Source organism: Hyaena hyaena, unplaced genomic scaffold, assembly GCF_003009895.1.
Source record: "Hyaena hyaena isolate Hyena2069 unplaced genomic scaffold, ASM300989v1 scaffold_373, whole genome shotgun sequence".
NCBI classification, from domain to species: Eukaryota; Metazoa; Chordata; class Mammalia; order Carnivora; family Hyaenidae; genus Hyaena; species Hyaena hyaena.
Genome location: NW_024081005.1, coordinates 1,562,520 through 1,583,627, shown reverse-complemented (window position 1 = coordinate 1,583,627; position 21,108 = coordinate 1,562,520). Strand labels below are relative to the sequence as shown.

Sequence of the window (21,108 nt, the reverse complement as noted above, 5' to 3'; positions counted from 1 at the left end):
TAGGGCAAAACCTAATCATGGGCCAGGTGGTAAATACCAATGCTTTCGGAAAACATAAAAGTATACCCCAAAATGCTACATTATCCTAAAACAAGACACTCTTTTTTGAGGACTGCCTCCCCTTTTCAGATTGTTGAAGGGAGCCGGCATCTGTTAACGCCTGCAGCAGAGGGGAAGCATGGAGGTCTCCAGTGAGAGGGTAATTCTGGTGTAGGAGCAAAGGCTCCATCAGATCAAGGCAAAGACAACTCAGGGGTCAGAGCCAGCCCCAGGCCAACAGGAGGTACAATCCACCCTGCAGAGGGGGGCCAGGCCCCCTACACTCACCTTTCTCTTTTTGGCCAACTTGGTCGAATTGTCTGCACCTCTCTTCTCGGGATCGGGCTTCTTCCCTGTGGGGGGCTGCTTGTTGTCCTCCGGTCTCTTCTGGCGACCCCCCTTCCCAGGAAGCTGGGGTATCCGAGAAAGAAGGTCGAGGGTTATCTTGACCATCAAGATCGGCTGGGGAGCGGTGTCCCTGAGCGGGGAGAGCGGCTTGGGGTCTCTCGTGGGCCCCTGGAGCCTGTCCTTCCGACGGTCTTCCTGGACGACCACGGCGCGCCGGCAGCCACTAGTCCTGCCGCCTCCGCTGCCGCCACCCTGGGGCGGGCCGTGGCTCTGGGTCAGGGGAACCAGAGCAAAGTGCTCGGGGCTCTTGGCCCCCACATTGTCCTTTGTGGGCTCCGGGCCCGAGAGCACCTTCGAGGGGGCCAGCGGCCCACTCCTGTGCTTCTTCCTCTCGCTGGGGCTGGGCGCGGCGGGCTTGGGCTCTCGGCCGTCTCCAGCACGGGGCCTCCCTTTCGTCTTCACCTTGGGCTTGTCTTTGGAAGGCTGGTCTTTGGAGCCGTAGGGAGGGGGTCCTGGCTCACTTTCCACCTGCAGGTGGGCCCGTGAGTCCGCCTGCGCGGGGGCCTTGGCGGGCTTTTTGGGCTGTTTGGTTCCCACAGTCTGCCTCTGGGGAGCCTCCTGCTGGGCGGGGGACTTCTGACAGCTCCTCTTGCTGGCGTGGGGACCTTCAGAGGGGCCCCGAGGGCCTTTGCTGGAGCTTTTGAGGGGAGGATCTTTGGAATCTGAGTGCTCGTGACTGGTGTGACCGGCGAGACCGGTGGGAGGGCTGCCGTCGCCCCCGCCCTTGCCCTTACTGTCTGGGTGCTGAGGTGGAGGCTCCGCGCTCCCCGGGGTGTCTGGCGGTGCGGCCGGCTGGCTCACTTTGGTCAGCCAGTTGTCCAGCTGCCATTTGTTTGTTGTAGGAGGTTCGGGCTAAAAATCAAGGATAAGAGAAAAATGTGAACTGACCAATGAGGATAAACTCTTCTGTGTTAGTCACTCAGTTGTGTAGGACTCTCCCAGGGAGACGTAATCATTCCAAACCTAAGAATTCAGGTCCTTTTCATCCTCCTCTAATTATAGGTCAGAGCCTCTTAATAATTAACTCTTAAAACAATCTTCTCGTCTTTTTGTGCTATAGGAATTTTTCCGTAGCAGATATTGACTAGTCACAGACCATGAAATACTGACCAATGTAGACCACCGACAACTGGGGAGAAATCTTTATAAGAAGTATTTTGTTCTAATGGTAATTAGTGTAATTTAGACAGAAATGCCACATTTTGGCTCATAAACTATTCTAACAGAAAATAAAAGGAGAAATGAAGAATAAACAGAATTCTTTTATCTGGGATTTTCAGAAGGCTAATGAGTAAACTAATAATCTTAGTTATTACCTATAGGCTTTATCCTTTTTTTGACATACTTTTCAACTGTAAATGACTTTCTTCAAGACTTGACTTCATTTCTTTACTTAAAAACATTAGACATTTATACATGACAAGGTTTACAGTACATCATGGATTACAGCTTGATTTTCAAGCTTGATTTCACCTTGCTTGGTAAAAGAATCAACTGAAGGCACAATACTAACCACTCGAATTCTTCAAAAATCAAACATTACGTCTCTTGTTACAGGCAATCTTATCTGAAATAGCATCTATTTTTCTAAGAAACACAGGGAGGCTCCAGAGCACACAATTAAGAGCAGTGAGATTATACTGATTATATTATGTACATCTGATCAGCTGAACAAACACAAGTTCCTGGCTTCTCCTGGTACCTTAACTGTTGTTTAAATCTTTGTTGCTCACTGACTATTGATGCATCCCAACATGTCTCTCCAAGTAGATTATTAACAGAATGACCCAAAGACATTTGTATCTCCAAGTTCCACTATTATGTTTGCATATACTGTTGTACATGACGTATTAAAGCATTTCTATAGGCATGTTACAGTACCTATACATTTTAGGCCATATGGAACCATATTAATATCTAATAGAGTAAGCCATTATTATACCTTTTAAAAGGGAAGCATATCACCAACATGCTACATGTTTTTAAGATCCATTCTGACCTTTAGTTTGTATGAGTGACTAAATCATATATGCAAGGTACCAGAGAGTTAACTGAAAGATATTCCACATAGGATTTAACTGGTTAGATAATGGATAAGGAGATCACTTCAGTAGGTGTATGATATTGTATAGGGAAGACTAACAACTTTCCCAAATGGAATGTCCCAAATAATTCAATTCTATAAAAACACTACAAGTTAATATGTCAAGATATGTGGATAAAAGTTTTGACCAGAAAAAAGTTAGGTAATAAAATGATCAGGTAGGTAGTTTGGGCTTGGTGTGATGAAAACAGAAGAGGAACTGGAAGGAACCAGGTAGGACCATACTTCAGCCAGAAGGAGGGCTGCAGAACTGTTTTTTCTGTTTATCTCTATTGCTGCTTAATATAGTCTATCTCCTTCAACATCAACTCTATACCCAGGCTCTTGTTTGAATTTCAGAGCAGGGGGGAGGGGAGAAGGAAACTACTCTAATGTGCCAGGTATTTATTTTGCCACAGGAAATCTAAAACTGTATTCCATATTCTAACAAGACAGGATGATTGTTAATAGTGGAGAAAAGATTAGCACCCAATACCTACTTGTCAAATGTGACTTCCTGCAAAGGCTTGGGGGTGTGGTAATCCAGGTGCTAACAAGGGACAAGGCATTAAGATATATCACTTGCCAATCATCTTAGGAACCAAAACCTTCAAATCCTTTCTTGGGAGAGGTATGGATCTCTCACCAAGGCTAAGTTTACAGTCCCAGTGGAATCACTGACATGCTCTATAGAAGAGTATTTATTCGTGAACCAAAAAGGAAAGTCATTCCTGGTGCTCCCCCCTCCCCCACCCCAAAACAGGGCAGTATAAGATACATTTAGTAGGAATGTCCTACTAAAGGAATGTCCTGGTTACAGAAATAAAACACATTTTCTTCAACTGTGGTCCTAAAATTGTCCAGAAGGAAGGCATATGGCCCAACTGCAGGGTAAAATTGAGTGTATATGCCCAGACAAGGAGAAAAGGTATGGCCAATCCTTTCTATAGACCTGCCATAAAGACAGAATTCTTTTAAGGTCGGATATTATTTGGGTGTTGGGATGGGGAAAACTTTTACATTAAGGAATGATGGAAACAGATTTTAAAATGAATTTTAAGTCTAAGTGCTGGGCAGAATCAAGGTTTGGGCTTTCCTTTCTTGCCCTGCCTTTTCGCATGCCCCGCCCCCAGCCTCCCAGTCCAGTGCCAGTACAGCCCCAACACTGCACACTGGGTGTGAAAAAATACTGGATTACTTTTCACTGGGTTTTTTAAGTTTATTTATTTTGAAAGAGAGAGCGTGCATGAGTGGGGGAGGGGTAGAGAGAGAATCCCAAGTAGGCTCCGCATTGTCAGGGCATAGCCTGACCTGGAGCCAAACCCACCAACTGCAAGATCATGACCTGAGCCAAAGTCAGATGTTTAATCCACTGAGCCACCCAGGTGCCCCTCACCAAGAGTTTTAATAAAGGTTTGACTATATGTGCCCTTACTTCTCCTAACTCCTCAAACTGGTAGAAGTTCATGCATTTTAGGATAAATTGTGATTCTGAATAAAAAGTTTTGAGCTATGCACAAATGTCAACTTTTTTTTTTTTTTTTAAGTAAAAATGTCATTGTGAGTATGAGTCTTAAAATGGAAAGGAAAAGAAGGAAAGGAGAGGAGTGTAAGAGAGGCATGGTGGAGAAGCAAAAAGGGCTCTGGACTCAGATGGCCATAGGCCCGAGTCTTGGTGTTGCTACCTTTTTACAGACAAGAAGACAGCTCCCAAACTCCTACGGTTGATGGAGAGCTAAGTCAAATAATTCATAAAAAAAATACCAAGAGCACAGGAGGCAAATCGATAAAGGAGGTTTACTATAAAACAAAACAAAACTAGACCATGACTCTATATTAGAAAACTAAGCAGCTCCTTCAATAACAGAGAATAGAATCATTTTTTCTGAACATAAGCAGTAAAAAGACGATGTGTCCCATATATTTGGAAAAGCTAAGATTTACTTTGATTCACACTATAAAGCAAACATGGATAGCAGCTTCCCCCAGGTTCACTGCCAGCCCATTGGCAGGCATATGGTATTTCCGATCTCACAAGACCACTGGACTTTATCAAATGAACTTAAAATGGAGCCATAACAAGCACAATTCTCAGCATTATAAATAGATTTTTAAAAAGGGTGAGAGGGGCACCTGGGTGGCTCAGTCAGTTAATCATCCCAGGCTTGGTTTCAGCTCAGGTCACGATCTCAACGTTTTAGAGTTCGAAACCATGGAGCCTGCTTGGGTTTCATTCTCTCTCTCTCTTCCTCTGACCCTCCCCTGCTCGCACTGTCTCAGTCTCTATCAAAAAAATAAATAAACTTAAAAAAAAAAAAAAAAGATGAGAAAGTTAAAACTAGTAACTATGGCATGCGCGTGTGAGTGCGTTTGTGTGTGTGTGTGTGTGTGTGTGTGTAAGTCGTGTTACTCTCACACATGAGATTTACAATAATGCAGGTATTTCTTTTCTTTTAAAAGGAAAAAAGGTATGCAGAGCCTAGGTGGCTCAGTTGGTTAAGTATCCAACTTCAGCTCAGGTCATGATCTTGCAGTTCATGAGTTCAAGCCCCACATCAGGCTCTGTGCTAACAGCTCTGAGTCTGGAGCCCACTTCGGATTCTATGTCTCCTTTTCTTTCTACCCCTTGCCCACTCATTCTGTCTCTCTCTCTCTCTCTCTCTCTCAAAAATAAACATCAACAAAAATCTTTAAAAAAATTATATAAGAAAGAAGGTAAACACATGGGGGTGGGGTTTAAAAGTTTAAAATATACCCAAAGAAATATTTCTGGTGAAGTCTCAGTACATGACATATAAACTGCACCCAAATCTAGGCTTGCTCATCAACACAAATGTACAAATATGAGCTTAGTTGGTAAGGTGATTTAAAAAATAAAGTAGGATGGGAACATTTATTTTTCACTAAATGTCTCTAAATCTTTTCCAGTAACTTTTGAGTAACAAGATATAATGGTTTCATTAATATAAATGCTAGATTAAATTTTTCTTTCAAGTTTCAATTATTCAGCCAAATCTGTACCATTCCATTTTATTTGAACTGAATTTTATTACTTCTCTTCCTTCTTTTAGTAACCAAACAAGCATGAAGGTTTTTCTAATTGAATAAGGAGACATAAAGCAAAGTTCTTATAAACAGGGAACAAGCACACAATTTGTCAACAAAACATTTTCAGTTTCTTTTCCCCTGATGCACAGAATAATTATTTCAACAGAGTTAGTATCACACAACGAAACAGCCCCCAGAAACACAGAGCAGTTTCTAAAATTTGCAAGGCATTTTAAGTGCAGTTAATGCTGGTTCATGTTTATTCACTCCAAAAATATTATTTATTAAGCATTTACTCTGTGCCAGACATAAATTCATGTCTAAGAAAAATATGATACTGTTATTTTTCTAGCTTCCCTTACCCTCAGACATGGCTGTTAAGTCTCACTACGTGATCTTTAGATGCATTCAGTTAATGTTCTAGTGGAACTGCCCTGATTTCTAAACAGCAGACATAAATACAGGGAATTTGAACGCTTTCTTAATCAGAACGGCTCATTTCCTAGGATTCCCATCTGAAAGGTGCAGAGTAATTTTCTCTATACAAGCTGGTCTATTTCACCAAAAAGGTCTGCCCTTTCCACCACGCAGCCTTCCCCAGTATAAATTTTACATTGCTACTCCACGTTTTGAAGGCATCTGGCAACCCCGACTGTTGTTACTAGACTTCCTCTGTTCAACAATCCAGTAAAAAAAAAAAAAAAAAAAAAAAAAAAAAGCATAAGTCCTCCAGATAAACGTTGTGCTTGCGATCTGCAGTCTCATCTGTTTATCTTACAGTTTCTCCCAAGGGTGGGTGACAGGCACACACAATTATCCCTGTTTGACATGGAGCAAAGGGAGCAAGAAACATAGCCCTGGAAAAATCACTTTGCCATCAATTTAATGCATGGCTTTTAGTGATTCAAAAATAGAACCTCTGATGACTTATTTCTAGTTCACGTTCCTGCCCTTTGCTAAATTGGGCTGTCTCCTTGTGATTTCCTTAATTCATGCATTCCTGAAATTTCAAAAAGAATTCTCATTAATATTAAAACAGCAGCTACTGGAAAAAAAACAAAAATGAGTTTTCTTTCTTAATAGAAAGGAAAAGAAAATGGTGTGCAAACATTCTTAATGAGTCGCACTTCCAAACAACACTAGCAACAGAGAAGAACTTATCATTTTAAAAAGGAGAGAAACCTCTCTGCCAAACCTCTAGTGCCAAACGTTTGGTCAGAAGTAAATAGAAATAGCTGGCCCTACACAGCACAGGGGTGGGAAAGAGTTGCCCGATGGGACAGAACCACGCAGTCCACAGCTAGTGCTGGCCCACGGCATACTCTAGCCCCAAAAGCAGAATGCTGCCATCCTCGATTGCCTCCTGGAGGGGACACAGTACCTCAGGAGCCGGAGTTTCTAGGGGCTCATTCTCTTCGCTGTCACTTGAGCTGCTCTCGCTCTCCGAGTCTGAGGAGCTGTCTGAGTCACTGGTGCTCTCTGACTCGGCACTACTGGAATGTGCTGAGGCCGCGGCTTCTGGAAGCGACTGCGGAGCACTGCGAAGCAACCCAAAGAGAGAATCTGAAGACACTGCACAAGGTGGATTTTTTCCCCCTCTTTACTCATCCCCAACACCCCCCATGATCATTTTTCTGCTACTCAAAAGAAAGGTATCAGGTATTAATAATACCGAATATTACTAAAGTACCAGATCATCCACTTGAGAGAAAGGCCCCTAGTGGCTCAAAAATCAGTGAAAAATCTTTAAAATAGCTCACTAAATAACTACATAAATGAGAAAAGCTTGTGGATATTTTGCTCCTGAAGAACTTTTTGAGCTATACAAAATTCAAGTTAGATGTGTGCTTTAGTTTAGCTTAGTGTAGTTGAGTAAACTACCGCATGGACTGGCTGTCTATTCTCTAAATAAAGTTTTATTAGGACATGTCCACACCCATTATTTACGTATTGTCTAGCTCTGCTTTTATACTACAAAAGCAGAATTGAATAGTTTCAAGACAAGCTACACAGCTTAAAATATTTGCTTTCTGACCCTTTATGTTTGCTTTAAATGGGCATAAATTAACCCATTAGTTAATTTATGAAGTTTATAAAAGAACAGCGAATATATTAAAATCTCCCTCTGTTCTCTATATGAAAACTAATGGAATGGTCGCCACAGCCTATTGATATAAATGGCATTCCTCTGGAAAGTGGTCTCAAAGGTCACACCCTTGGGCAGAGTTATAGAAGAGGCCATTCTTTATGAATGGCTTAAGATCACCCCCAAATACCAGCTGAAGTAGAGATTAAATACTACAAGCTTTAAGAATAAGGCAAGAATTCTTATCACTGAGAAAACACATTCACAGCACACTGCTGTACCCATATAGAATTTCACAGCCTATCCTAAAAACTTGTCCCAGATGGGATCAGCCAGAGCAGTAAATCAAGAACTATAATCTTGAAAGCCTCCACATCCACCTAAAATATTCAATAATTAAATATAGCTGTTTATTAAAATAAACAGAATTTAAAAAAAAAAACTAGATAAAGTCACTAGTTGAGGTAATTTAAAACACGCAGGCTATACTATGAGGTAACTGCCTCATATAAAATGCTACATCAAATTTGTGATCCTGTTTTCCCTGGTAGCTCAAGAGCTTAAGCCAGTGAGGATTAGAATGAGATGCACGTTCAGTGTTATTCCTGCTTCTAATTTATCCCCATCCCTCCTTTTTTTTTTTTTTTCCCCCTATTCCTCCACTTTAAAGTTAGGCTATTTTGTCAGATTTTATGCCACCAGAAATTACTGAACAGAATAGAAAATAAATGAGGAGAACTTCTGAATCTATACAACCTCACATAATTACATAATAATTACATGATAATTATATAATTGCATGATAATTACCTGATCTGCCTCCACAATAACTGTTAGATCACCTGCGTGGCAGGAGGATTTTTATTGCTGAGTGTGTCTCGGAACGGAGGACCACATCTCAAGAAGTAAAACAGCTACAGCATGGTTTAACCTTTTGTCCATGGAATGCAGGTACTGATACATTAATCACTGAATTCAGTACCAGAGGAAAATATTATAAAGATAGTTCAGATAATTCCCATTTCCAAACACTAAAGCAGCTTATTTTCTGGAATATGGCTGTTATTTATAAAGTGAAAACAGTGCCATTTTTCATCACACTGATGTGACATACTCTAGGGTCACCTTTTTAAAGCAGCTGAAATACCAAGAAAACTCACATGACTAAGAAAATAGGCACTATGGAAAACAATTTCTAGAAATGATTCAGCCTTATAATTTCTGAAAACAGCAAATAAAAACATTATGCTCTTCAGCGTAACTTTTTAAACACTGGTTATATAATGCTAATGAAAGTGATTTTAGCTTGTTTTTTAACTCAAAAATTTTAAACACACAACCTACTTACGTAGGTACAGGGACTTTCTCTTTCATAGAGCTAGCAACCTCTCTAGGCTGATTAAAGCTTCCAAAAAATTAAATAGGTACTTTCTTCTAACTGTGATCCTTCACGTCCTTCTCCATAAAGAAGCTATGAAAGCACTAAATAAGGCTGTATTTTTCCCATTTGGTGGAAAAATGCAAAAACTTTGTCCGCACACAATACCTTGGAGGTGCAGATGCAGAAGGAGGCTTCTCTGGGCTCTAGGTATTCACAATAAGGGGAAGAAGGACCAGGAAAAGAACAAAACAACAGGTTAGGATAAGCATCTGAGAAATGTTACATTTTTAGGGATTCCTGGTGGGGGTGTACAAAACTTACTTGTTCGCTGTCACTGTCCTCACTGTCACTGAGCTGAAGGTCATCTTCGAGCATGCTGGAATGGACAGGGACACAGACATTGTAGGATTTAAAATATTTTCTAATAACTTCTTTTATTATACAAATAGAAAATATGCTTAATGATTTGAAAAAGAGAGAGAGGAGATTGGTAGAATTTTTATTTATACATCAAACACCTTATTTTCCTGGAAATGTTAAGTTTTACTGTAACCCAGAAACTCGTTTAGTCCAAGCTCCTTACTATTTCAGGAGTAGATATTACTGAGTATTAAAAGCAGAACTACCACAAGACAGGGATTTGCAGCCAGCCCTGAAACTAAAGTTCCCAGGTCTACATAAACAAAACAAACAATAACAACCACTACTACTATGAGAAAAAAATATAAACACACTCTATTTTCTTGATAGTCTCTAACTAGAATGAGTGATTAACCAATAAATCAGCTAATACTGGATAATGAATACTGCAAAGTGTTTAGAAGAGTGCCAAGGCACTTAAAAAGTGTTATATGGGAATTCATTACATAGTAAGATATACGAAGCTATCAAGGCCACTGCCACCAAATACTGCAGGTATCTTACATTTTTGTTACTAATATTAAACTTTTTTTTCACTCCACCCACAAATTCTCTTTTTTGTCTGCTTAAACACTCATAGTTGAAAGCGTAGTAGTAATACTACAGTCAATAATACTGTTGTCTAGAAAATATGTTTAACCTTACTGCTATCATTCTGGTGAAAATAAAATCTCAGTTCACTTCCTCAAGTTATAGTTAATACTTACCTCTAGGAATTCTGGTTTATGATCAACTTAAGTACTAAAAGCAAACATTAGGGGCACCTGAGTGGCTCAGTCAGTTAAGCTTCCATCTTCAGCTTAGGTCACAATCTCACAGTTCATGAGTTCAAGCCCCATGTTGGGCTCTGTGCTGTCAGCGCAGAGATCGCTTCATATCCTCTGCCTCCCTCTCTCTGCCCCTCCCCTACTCACTTTCTCTCTCTCTCTCTCAAAAATAAAAAACATTTAAAAGGAAAGCAGAAAAGCAAACATTAGGCTTCAATTTAAAAAAAAAAAAAAAAAGACATTTTCCAGTCTGTACCTGTTTACTCAACTTTTCCCTTCCCTATCTTCTCCCTTTTACCATCTTCTAAGGATAAAACTACAATCAAAAGAATGCATCAGTAATTAATCATTTGCTCCCACTTCCCCCTCAAATTTATAAGTGTGACTATTTGAGGAAATGTTAATAGTGAAAGTGGAAAAAAAATCTGTGTAAGTAGAAGTAACGGTCCAAAAAGCAAAATTATATTAGTTATAATCCTTTAGTATTTCTAAAAATACCTCTACATAAATCTGACCAACAATTTTTACTGCAAACCCACTAGCTGCCACTGAGGTAAAAGCAGGCATGATTATTTTGGGAATCCTTGGTAAAATCATTCTATTTTCTAATGAAAATAAATTATAAAACGTGGCTCTTTTGTAAATGACCACCTACACGCAATATTTTCATTGTGCCAAGGAATGATTTTCACCAACAAATGTACAAAAACCAACCTGTGATAAGTTTCTTAAAAATATGAAAACTGTTAGCTACTTGTAAATGGAGATGCTGCTTGATATTTATCTAATGACAGTTAACTTCTTATTTTAGCAAGGCTAGAAAACACAGACTTCAGATGCAGGACTTGGCAGTAGCTATCATAATGGTATGTAAGAAAAAAGTCACTGGGAAGTGTTAGTGCTGAACAGTGGTTTGGCCATGATATACACACAAAAAAGATTGAAGATGTACATATACACAAAAAAGATCAAAGATATATAAAGATATGTCTTTATATATATACATATATATGTGTATACACATATATACACACACATATACACACATATATATACGTATACATATGTATACACACACACACCTTTGAATAAATTTAAGGTATAATGCAACCAGAAAAAAAAAAACACCCAGCAACCTGATAAAGCATACTCAATATTAGTCACCACCCTCAAAACCAAAGTAAACAGACTTCTTTGTTTCTTAGTCATTGGGTTTTGTATAAACCTGATTTGCCTTAACTTTCCAAAACACCAATGATCATATAATCCAATCACCTTCCTGCTGTAAGCAGAGGGCTAGATACTCTGTTAAGTTGTCTGCCTGGCTTCCATGAATATATTCTCCAAAACTAAGTCAGAAACCTATGTTCTGACCTTTAGCTCTACTTTCTCTTAGGGAATGAAAGGGACTGTGAAAGTGCTGTCCCAGATTCTGAGAATTTCCCCTTCAGAATATTACGTAGGCAATAACAAAGGAGACCTGCAGGTGTGAGACCTGAAGAGATGAGTGGCCTCTGAAGGTAGACTGCTCCAGAGAGCTCTAAAGAAACATTCACTCAAAAAGCAATGATAAAACAATAGTCAAACAAAACCTATCACTTACATAGGATATACTGGTTATTTACACATATTCCACTGAATCAAAATTCAAGGTACAATTTGATGCAAAAATCAGATATTTTTAAAAGTAAGCTCTATGCCTAATGTGGAGCTTGAATTCATGACCTCGAGGCCAAGAATTACGTGCTCTGCCACCTGAGCCAGCCATATGTCCTGATGCAAAAATCAACATAGTATATTGCCAGTGTCTGCCAAAAGCAACCATGGAATCTTCCAGAAATGAACAGTTTATTATCATCACCAGATGGGTAGCTCAACACACACCAGCATGCTAATGGGCAGGGTGGGGGAGGGGGAAATACTTCTAAAGTTTTTTTGTAACAAGCATGTATTGCATCTGTATTAAGAAAAAAATTAACTTAAAAACCATAACTAAGTTTTGCCAACATAGAAAATTACTCATGAATGTCACTGTGACTTTACAAAAACAAACAAAAGGAATCTATATAGTTCCAAAAAAATCTAACCTGATGACAGGTAACGGTATTATTGTTAGATATAAAGAATAAAATGTAACAGAATCAGCTGCTAAAATCTCCTGCTTGTCCCACAAAGCATGACTATACCACACTTTACATACCATATGTAGAAGAACTGGCGCTTAATGGGAAAAATGGCAAAACTAATTACAGCAAATCTGGGTGACCACCTTTGTACCCCCAGAAGGGAATCAAATCTCTTAGACCCAGTCTCACTCATACCAGTAAGATCTAGGTCAAGAGCATAAGGCTCAAGGGACATACTCAGCTGTAAGCTTTTTCTGGGACAGGATCAAGTCATTTTCACCTTCCTATCTTCTATATCCACAACTTGGCAGATACCCTAAAAGGCTGGCTGAATGAACAGTACCCCTTTTGCTGAATAAGTAACAGTACCATGTAGCTGTGCCCACTGTGTGATCAGAACTCTACAGTCACTGCCTTTGCTCACAACCCTATACAGGCTGCCTCTCACCATCCAGTCACATCCTGAGGGTGAGGCAACGGGCTCAGAATGGCCACCTGGCTTGCTAGCCTAAGATGATAAAGCTGGTACATGCTGGATCCAGAGTGCAAAAGTCATTCCATCTTGTATGATCCCCTTGCTCTGGCCAATAAAGGACACAAGGGCTGGAAAACCTGCCTGATGGCATGGTATCTAAGCCTGAATTCCCTGAGAGAAAGACATGGATTTAAAATAAAATAATGATTATCCTGTTGGAATAAAATGAATCCACTATTTTTCCCTTATGGAAAGAAACTATAAACCTTATGTACTTTTAAAATTGGTGAAATAACTAATTTCACTTCCAAATGCCAAGACAAAGCAGTTATTTCAAAAAGTTATTTCAAAGCATAAGACACCATATGGTCTACCCGGGCACTGTTCAAAAGGAGCCCAATACTCAGGTACAGCGACTCTTTGAACTACCACGGAGGCTTAACCACATTTTACATTACCGGTGAAGGAGAGTTTTCATTTAAAGGTTATAAACAACCCTCAAACCCTTTGTACAACGCATTCTTCAGGCGGCTGCTCCACAGAGCCAACAGAGCCACGTACAGGTTCCAGCAGGCGCACTTCAGTGACTCACGGCCCGACTGTTACTGTACGAAGACACACAAGACAGGCCTTTATTCCTTTCCCGTGCCTCAGTACTGGGCTTGCCAAAGACTTCACTGCCAATATTCTGTAACATCTCAATTCAAACCCTAAAACTACTTAAATAGATGGATTGTTTTGGCTCAACATTTCCTACGATCAGGCCATACATTTTATTTAGGAAAGAGCAAGTGAAGGCAAGCTCACGGTAATTAATAAGTCACAACCCTGGTATTACGTGTGCTTAAAATGGCAAGTAATACTTTTCAGAAACCGCTAATGAACACGTGAGAATGTGTAAACTTGAACAATCTCACAAACTTAAAACTGATTTGGGAATAGGATGGACGATGGAATGCACAGAAAGAGGTTGGGCTCCAAACCGGACATACATAATTCCTCAAATCTAAAATTCAATCAGGCTTTGATTCCTTTTCTGGTAAAGGGCAGCAATAAGGACTGCCAAATGCTTTGCAGATGATGGAAGATTACAAATTATGAAGAAGGTTCCACAAATAATAAATGAGAAATTGAAAAAAACAAATCTCAAGCAGCTGTGACACGACATATAAGGGGAATTCTCCATAAATGGTGGCAGTGTGGTTGGGATTCATTACTCAAATTCATGAACAGACCACAGGAGGTTATGGACAAGCAAGACAGAGGGGAAAGTGACTCAGTACATGATATACTATAGTAATCGAGGTTATGGTTGATAAGGTAAAAATTGTCAGAGGTGTAAAAGATTAAAGATGAAGTGAAGATTATCTGACGTCATCGAATAATGTGACAAAAATTACAAGAGTATAAATGAAGGGAAATCGGAAGTAAATAATAAGATTAAATCAGTAAGCGTAACATGGGTATCTGGCTGGTTCAGTCAGTACATCATGTGACTCTTGAGCTCGAGGTTGTATGTTCAAGCCCCAAGTTGAGCAGAGAGATTACTTTAAAATACATAAATAAATAAATAAATAAATCTGACAAATAAGATACTAGGACAAGAATGACCTACTGGACAACCAGGAAGAACCTGGAAAAATTACTGCCAAAAATCCTGTCTATTAATATTGCTCATAGGGGTACCTGGGTGGTTCAGTTCGTTAAGCACCTGACTCCTGATTTCCGCTCAGGCCATGATCTCATTGTTCCTGAGTTTGAACTTCACACTGGGGTCTGCGCTGGCAGTGTGTAAGTGTAGAGCCTGTTTGGGATTCTGTCTCCCTCTCTCTCTGCCCCTTCCACGCTCATGCTCTCCCTCTCTCAAAATAAGCAAACATTTAAAAATGAATAAATATTGCTTACACATAATCAAATTTATGCGTAATATTTTCCCTTCCACGTTTACTCTTAGTACTTACAATATGTCAGACTCTGCTCTAGACTCAATGGATACAGCTCTAAGCAGACAAATTCCCTGTTCTGTAGCACTTACAGTCTAGGACAAGGAGATGAAGAGCTAAAATACTTTTCCCTTATAAAAAGGAAAATAAACAATTAAAATAGGTACTTTTTCAATGGCTACAAAGTCTATGGAGGGAAATAAAAGAGTAAAGATGGGTGCAGGTTCCTTTTCTACATGGGGGGTAGTTAAGGAAGTCTGCACTGATAAGGGGATAGCGTTCGCTGCACAAATAGGGGGTAGAGTGATCAGGGCACAGAAAACGGCAAGGAGGCCGAGGACGCCAACGTGGCCACGGTGCAAAGTATACCAGAGTATGCAAGAAGGGGGATACTAAGGAGGTGAGAGAGGTAAGTTATCAGAGGGCTTTGGAGGCCCATGCAGGATGAGACAGAATGTGCATTCTTACAGAAGTTGACCACATCTTGTTCACTTAACAGTCCACCATCCCACAGTGGGTGGAATGTACAAACTGTCCTTAGGACTAACAGATTTTTAGCTAATTAAAATGTTTTATTCAATCTTTCAATCCATGTTTAAATTAGTCCATGGTCACTTACTGCAGTAAGTCAGCAGTTATTATCAAAAGTGAGACGTGATTCGACCTTCCTGGGCTCCCTTAAAACCATGTTTTTGCATACGCAAAGGAACTACTTCAAAGTTGTCACCCCCGGTAAGAATCACTCGCTGATGTTTTCAAATGGCTTCAGAGACTGCTGCAAAATCTATCAAACGCCTGCAGACGTGGCAGGAGCTCTCTGCCTCCCTCTCCCATTATTCAGGCTCCAGATCAAATGTCACCTCCTCTCAGAGACCTTTCCTGACCTCCCTCCAAAACGTCTCACCACCACCCTGAAGAACCCTTCCCTGAGCCTGTTACTATCACATCACCTAGTTTGTATTACATGCCTTCTGCATTAAGTTACAAGACATGGAAGACAAAGATTTTGTCTTACTGGCCACTGTTTCCAAGTCCCTAACGCAGCACCGGGAACACAGCATGTGGTCACTAATTATGTACTGAATGGATGAATGGAAGCAATTTTTAGAAATATCTCCAAAGTCACCTGGAGGCAAGCCCAGAGAATAAGATTTATATAAATGGAGTCCAAACCATGTTAAATAAGGAAAAACATTTTTCTTTTGCAGAACAGAGAAAAACCCATTTTCCTTACATTTACATATTATACAATGGACAAATGATAAATTTATTCTTCCGGTCCATTTTATTTGATCTCTGGTCTAAGTATAGTAGTATATTTTATCCTAAAAGGATACTCCCAAAGTAGTTTAAGTCATGGCTGCATAATTCGGGAAAGTTCAGCTCCAAGGTGAAAACTTTGAAGAGGACCTTAGCACTTTAACAGTATTTTCCTAATTATTTAAAGTATGCTTCTTTTCACAGCCTCATAAGAGTATCCCTTCAATATTATGCAAGTTCCTAGCATGAGCTTGTATAGAATGTTAAGTCAAATATTACCCTCCAAGAGATTTAAGAATATCATCTCCTAAAGCTAGAAGTCCAAGACTTAAAACGATTATTCTACCAGATGCTGGTCACAGTGCAAATGAGGAAAAGAGGTGATTCTACATTTAGGGGTTTCAGTATTTCCTAAATATTGGTTTAATGTGCCTGGGTGACTGTAATTCTGAAATAGACAGTATAAAACACTACACAGAAAGATTCTTTTTGTTTGCTTTAAGAGTAGAAATTCTTGGGGGGGCAGGGCACATGGGAGACTCAGTCAGTTGAGTGTCTGACTCTTGGTTTCAGCTCAGATCATAATCCACGGTCGCCGGATGGAACCCTGTGATGAGCTCATGCACTGAGTGTGGAGCTTGCTTAAGATATCCTTTCTCTGCCTCTCCCTCTGCCTCTCTCCCCAACTTATGCTCTAAAATATATTAAAAAAAATTTTTTTAATTCTTCAATACTCAATCTTATAAATTCTCATTTCTCTATAGCATGGCTAACATTAACTTCTTTTTAAAAAATAGCTATATTCCATGGGGCACCTGGGTGGTTCGGTGGGTTGAGCTTCCAACTCTTGATTTCAGCTCAGGTCATGATCTCACAGTTTGGGAGTTTGAGCTCCATGTCAGGCTCTGTGCTCTCTCTCCTTCTCTCTCTGTCCCTCCTCTGCTCATGCTCTCTCTCTCTCAAAAATAGACATTATAAAAAAAAAATTAGAATAAATTTAAAAAGTTGTATTTTTTATTTGCTTTCATTTTACAATTCTACCTTTTCTCCTGAAAACTAATACTTCCTAAAATACCTTGGTAACCTAAATCATTATGAACACCAATATCCCTGAATTCCTGATCAGACAAATTGGGAATGAATATGAAGTGTATTCTTTTCCAGCAATGCCTGGTACTGAGTACTGAGAATTATCATTAAAAATGGGCTCTCCATTTACATTCTACAATGCTCAACTTTAATGTAGTTCTACCAACATATAAGTGACCAGCACAAATGTTTGTTCTTTGTTTTCAGGAGAGCTGAAGAACTGTGAATAAGGCCTAGGGGTATGACCTCAGTGACAGATAATTTATAAGCTATAGGGTGCACATTAGGGTGATTTCTACTACTACTTCTGAAGTACGTATCAGCAAATAGTAAAAAAAATAATCATAATAATCATTTCCTTAGGCTAAATATGATTTAAACAAACTGGTACAGAGACACCACTTCTTTAGACCTCATTCTGGGACATTTCAACTGTCAAATGTCCTGATGTGATGATTTTATATTATAGTAAGCTGACAGAATGGGTTTTCTCTAGTTCTATACCAAGATATTTAAAAACCAATAATGTTTTGAGCAATAGATGACAACTTAGACTCCTTTAAAAAGGTATCAGACTCTTCCCAGCTTTTATTAATTATGCACCATTCCTTTTTGTCAAACTTCCAGAACCATCCAATCCCAGCCTTCACATCCTTGTATTTTCCTCACGTCAGAAGAAACTTCCCATGTGAGTAGTAAAAATTTCAAATTGCTAAAATGGTTAATTTCTGCCTCTTGGTTCCAATAAATACTGACATTTTGGGAGTGGAACCAATAAAAATAAAGGAGGGTACTTTCTAGTAAAAACTTGTGATTTGAAGGTAGGGGTAGGAAGGGAAAAAGAAGTTGGCACAATAATACCTATTTGAGTGCTTTATAGTTTCTACAATATTAACACATGATCTCTTTTGAGAGGCTGACAAAAACAAGGACACCAGTAAACTACATCTGGCTGCACAGCAAAGGAACTGTCCACAATTATAAAAGGACATAAATGTACAAGAAGAAAATAGAGTAAAACCTTGGTTTGCAAGCATAATTCATTCCAGAAACATGCTTGTAATCCAAAGCACTCAAATGTCAAAGCAAATTTCAAGAACCATTGGCTCAGTTGTGATCATGTCACAGCTGGCATCGTGTACTATTAGTATTGCAAGACATCACTTGTTTATCAAGTTAAAACTTATTAGAAATGTTTGCTTGCATGGCAGAACATCTTAGACCAAGTTACTCACAATCCCAAAGTTTTGCCTTGAGAACTCAAAATACTTTGCCTTGAGAACTCAACAGAGCTAAGCCTTAGCAAAGGATTCCAAAATCAGAAGGCCTTAAACCAGTATCACTTTCCCTAAATTGAAGGACAAATAGCACTAACATCATAGCTATTCACTCCCCAGCAGAAGGAATTCATCATTTGAGAGCTTCTACTTCAGAGACTAAAAAGTAAAGGATTCAGCACTTATTTCTTTCACACCTACATCCTTCCACCATCTAGCTAATGCCCCCTCCCTCCAGCCCTGCACTGCTCCCCACCCCAAGTCTGGACAGATGTTAAGAGTTAATACAGACTCTTCACAAGCTTATTCTCCAGTACTGGGTCACTCTGTTTTTCTTTCATTCACACTACTCCGCTTTTCTAAGGATTCCAAAATATTAACAACGGAAAGAAAAAGCACTAAGATCTGGATCGATTTTTTTAAACCAAAGTACAAATGACCCCAAAATTAACATTTTATTTCCCTGGCATTCAACGTGCATTAGATCATCCCTCTGGTACTGTGTGTGCCACTCAAATTGTTTAGCTACATGTCAAAGAACCTAAGTGCTGATGCTAGATCAAATTAACCCGCGAGCACTAACAGATGTGACATACTAAATCTGAAACAATGACTGCACTTTACAAATTAATTGGGACACTGAAGTGTTGCCTTTCCCCCGGAGGAACATTTGGCACTTATCAATAACCACCAGCCCCACCTCCACCCCCACCATAGCTGTGTACCACCTTCATTATTCTACTGCGCCCGGGGATAACTTTCTCTCCTATTTTATGCTTCCTTTTCCTCTTCACCTTTCCACATGGCCCTGCTTTCCTCCTCTCCTCCAATCTATCAGGATCATAACAAATATTTTCTATATGTGGTTTTATTTCTGGCAAAGGATTAGTTTTTTGAAGAAGGCACTACGTGTGTCACAAGACAGACATTTACCTGCCATACACTTTCAGGCACCTCTGGTTTCAGAGGTTTAACTCAGAATGGGCAGAAGAATTGCCCATTTCTCTGAGGAGGCAAAACTGTCAGAGAAAAAGGTCCACCCAACCACCCAAGCCTGAAAGCTCATGGAAACTGGTGTGGGAAGGTGTCACTTTGGCCTGCTCAGTCTGAGGCTGCCCCTCAGGCCTAGTTCAGACGGAGTTGCCTTTTTTCCTCTACCCTCAGGCCCAGGGACACAGCCCTTCCTTCTCTTGGTGCTACTGCCTTCAAGCACTGCCCACGGGGAACTCCTCCCTGCTACTCTTACAGCCAAGGGGGATTCAGGTTCTTCAATTTCCCCTTCTTCACTGTCCCCAGAGACACTGACAAGGGCCTTTTATGGTATAAAGGGCTTTACTACCAACCATTACAAAGAGAAGAAGGTGTAAAACCTTGGGGAAGTTAGAGCTTCCACAGAATTATTGCAATTGTGGTCCCTGGAATTACAGTTTCTATTTTCTACCAGCCATCTTAACAAACCTCCTCCTTTCAATGTAATCTAAGTCAGTGATTCCACACTTTTAGAATTCAGGAGCCAGTGAAATTAAAAAAGCAGCAGCAGCAGAAGAGGGGGAAAAAAGGAAAGAAAAGGCACATAGGGTTAAACATTTTTTTTCCCTAGTAAAAGGACAATAAAAACGAGCAAATGCTCACCACCTGCCAGTACTACAAATAATTGTTATTACACACACAGAAAAGTCCACCCTTCAAACTATAAGTTAATCTTTAAAAAAATATATATATACACACACACACACACACACACACACACTCTCCCTCCCCACCCCCCCTTCTTCTTATTTTACTATGGAGAAACAAAAACACATTCCATCGAGGAGCTGGTGCTTAGGAACAGGGATTGAACCCAGTCTTGCATTCACAGTCATGGTGAAAAGATAAAATAACCTCTTCGCCTCAACTACACAGTTTTTAATAAATTCAATCCAAAGCAATGCCTCCTTCGAAAATACATGGAACAAATACTGTGCCCAGAGCAAAGCTGAAGCTCGAACTCAAAATCCTGGGAGACTGGCAGCTCCTGGTCAGTAATGTATTAAATACTAAAGGAGTATCACCCACTTCCTAAAAAGCCTTCCTAGTTGTCTGAAAAGGAAGAAATAATACTTTAATACCATTAAGAAATGACAAATTAGGTCAAAATGCTGATTTAAAAATCTTTATTACGTACTTCAAACTGTTCCAAAAACCCCAAATGTATCTGGACTTAACTTGGCCTTAATAAAGAACAGCTGGGCAACAGGACTTGTTCTTTCTTAGTTATTAAAACTGGGCCAAAAAAGTGGCAAAAATTCTTAAATTGTACACATCCCCCCAGATTTGTTTCCTAAAGCCAAAGCTATTTGAGGCTTAATTTTACAAAGGTAAAACCTTCTATTTTCCGCAGTTAATATGTAAATCATGGTTCAAATGCCTTTCTTTGGAGAAAACCCCTAGCCAACTCTGCTATGGTACCTGCACCTTCAACAGGCGAACTTAATCCAAGCATACATGTACAGTATTACTTCTTTTTTTACAATGTAGTAGTAGTTTATGAAAGTCACTACTTGAAAGCAGTAGGGGGAAAAATCTAAGCAACTGATTTACATGAGAAATTACAATGTCACCTTATAGTAAACTCTTAATAAACAAAAGCATTTTACTTACGATGTTCCCTGCTGAGAATTAGTGTGGTTTTTTGAAGATGTATCATATTGTTCTGTGGGGAAA

At 39.7% G+C, this 21,108-nt stretch overlaps 1 protein-coding gene across 3 annotated transcripts in view; it reads right to left on the bottom strand.

Moving 5' to 3' along the window:
* The window catches only part of AFF1 (AF4/FMR2 family member 1), a 207,602-nt gene that overhangs the window by 24,634 nt on the left and 161,860 nt on the right, over window positions 1–21,108 (bottom strand). For all 3 annotated transcript variants that reach the window (XM_039250545.1, XM_039250546.1, XM_039250547.1), the window contains 5 exons: window positions 21,046–21,097; window positions 9,367–9,421; window positions 9,211–9,248; window positions 6,960–7,116; window positions 328–1,299 (listed from right to left, as the gene is read on the bottom strand). In XM_039250545.1, the coding sequence (XP_039106476.1) occupies window positions 328–1,299; window positions 6,960–7,116; window positions 9,211–9,248; window positions 9,367–9,421; window positions 21,046–21,097 (1,274 nt within the window). The remainder of the gene's footprint in view (window positions 1–327; window positions 1,300–6,959; window positions 7,117–9,210; window positions 9,249–9,366; window positions 9,422–21,045; window positions 21,098–21,108) is intronic.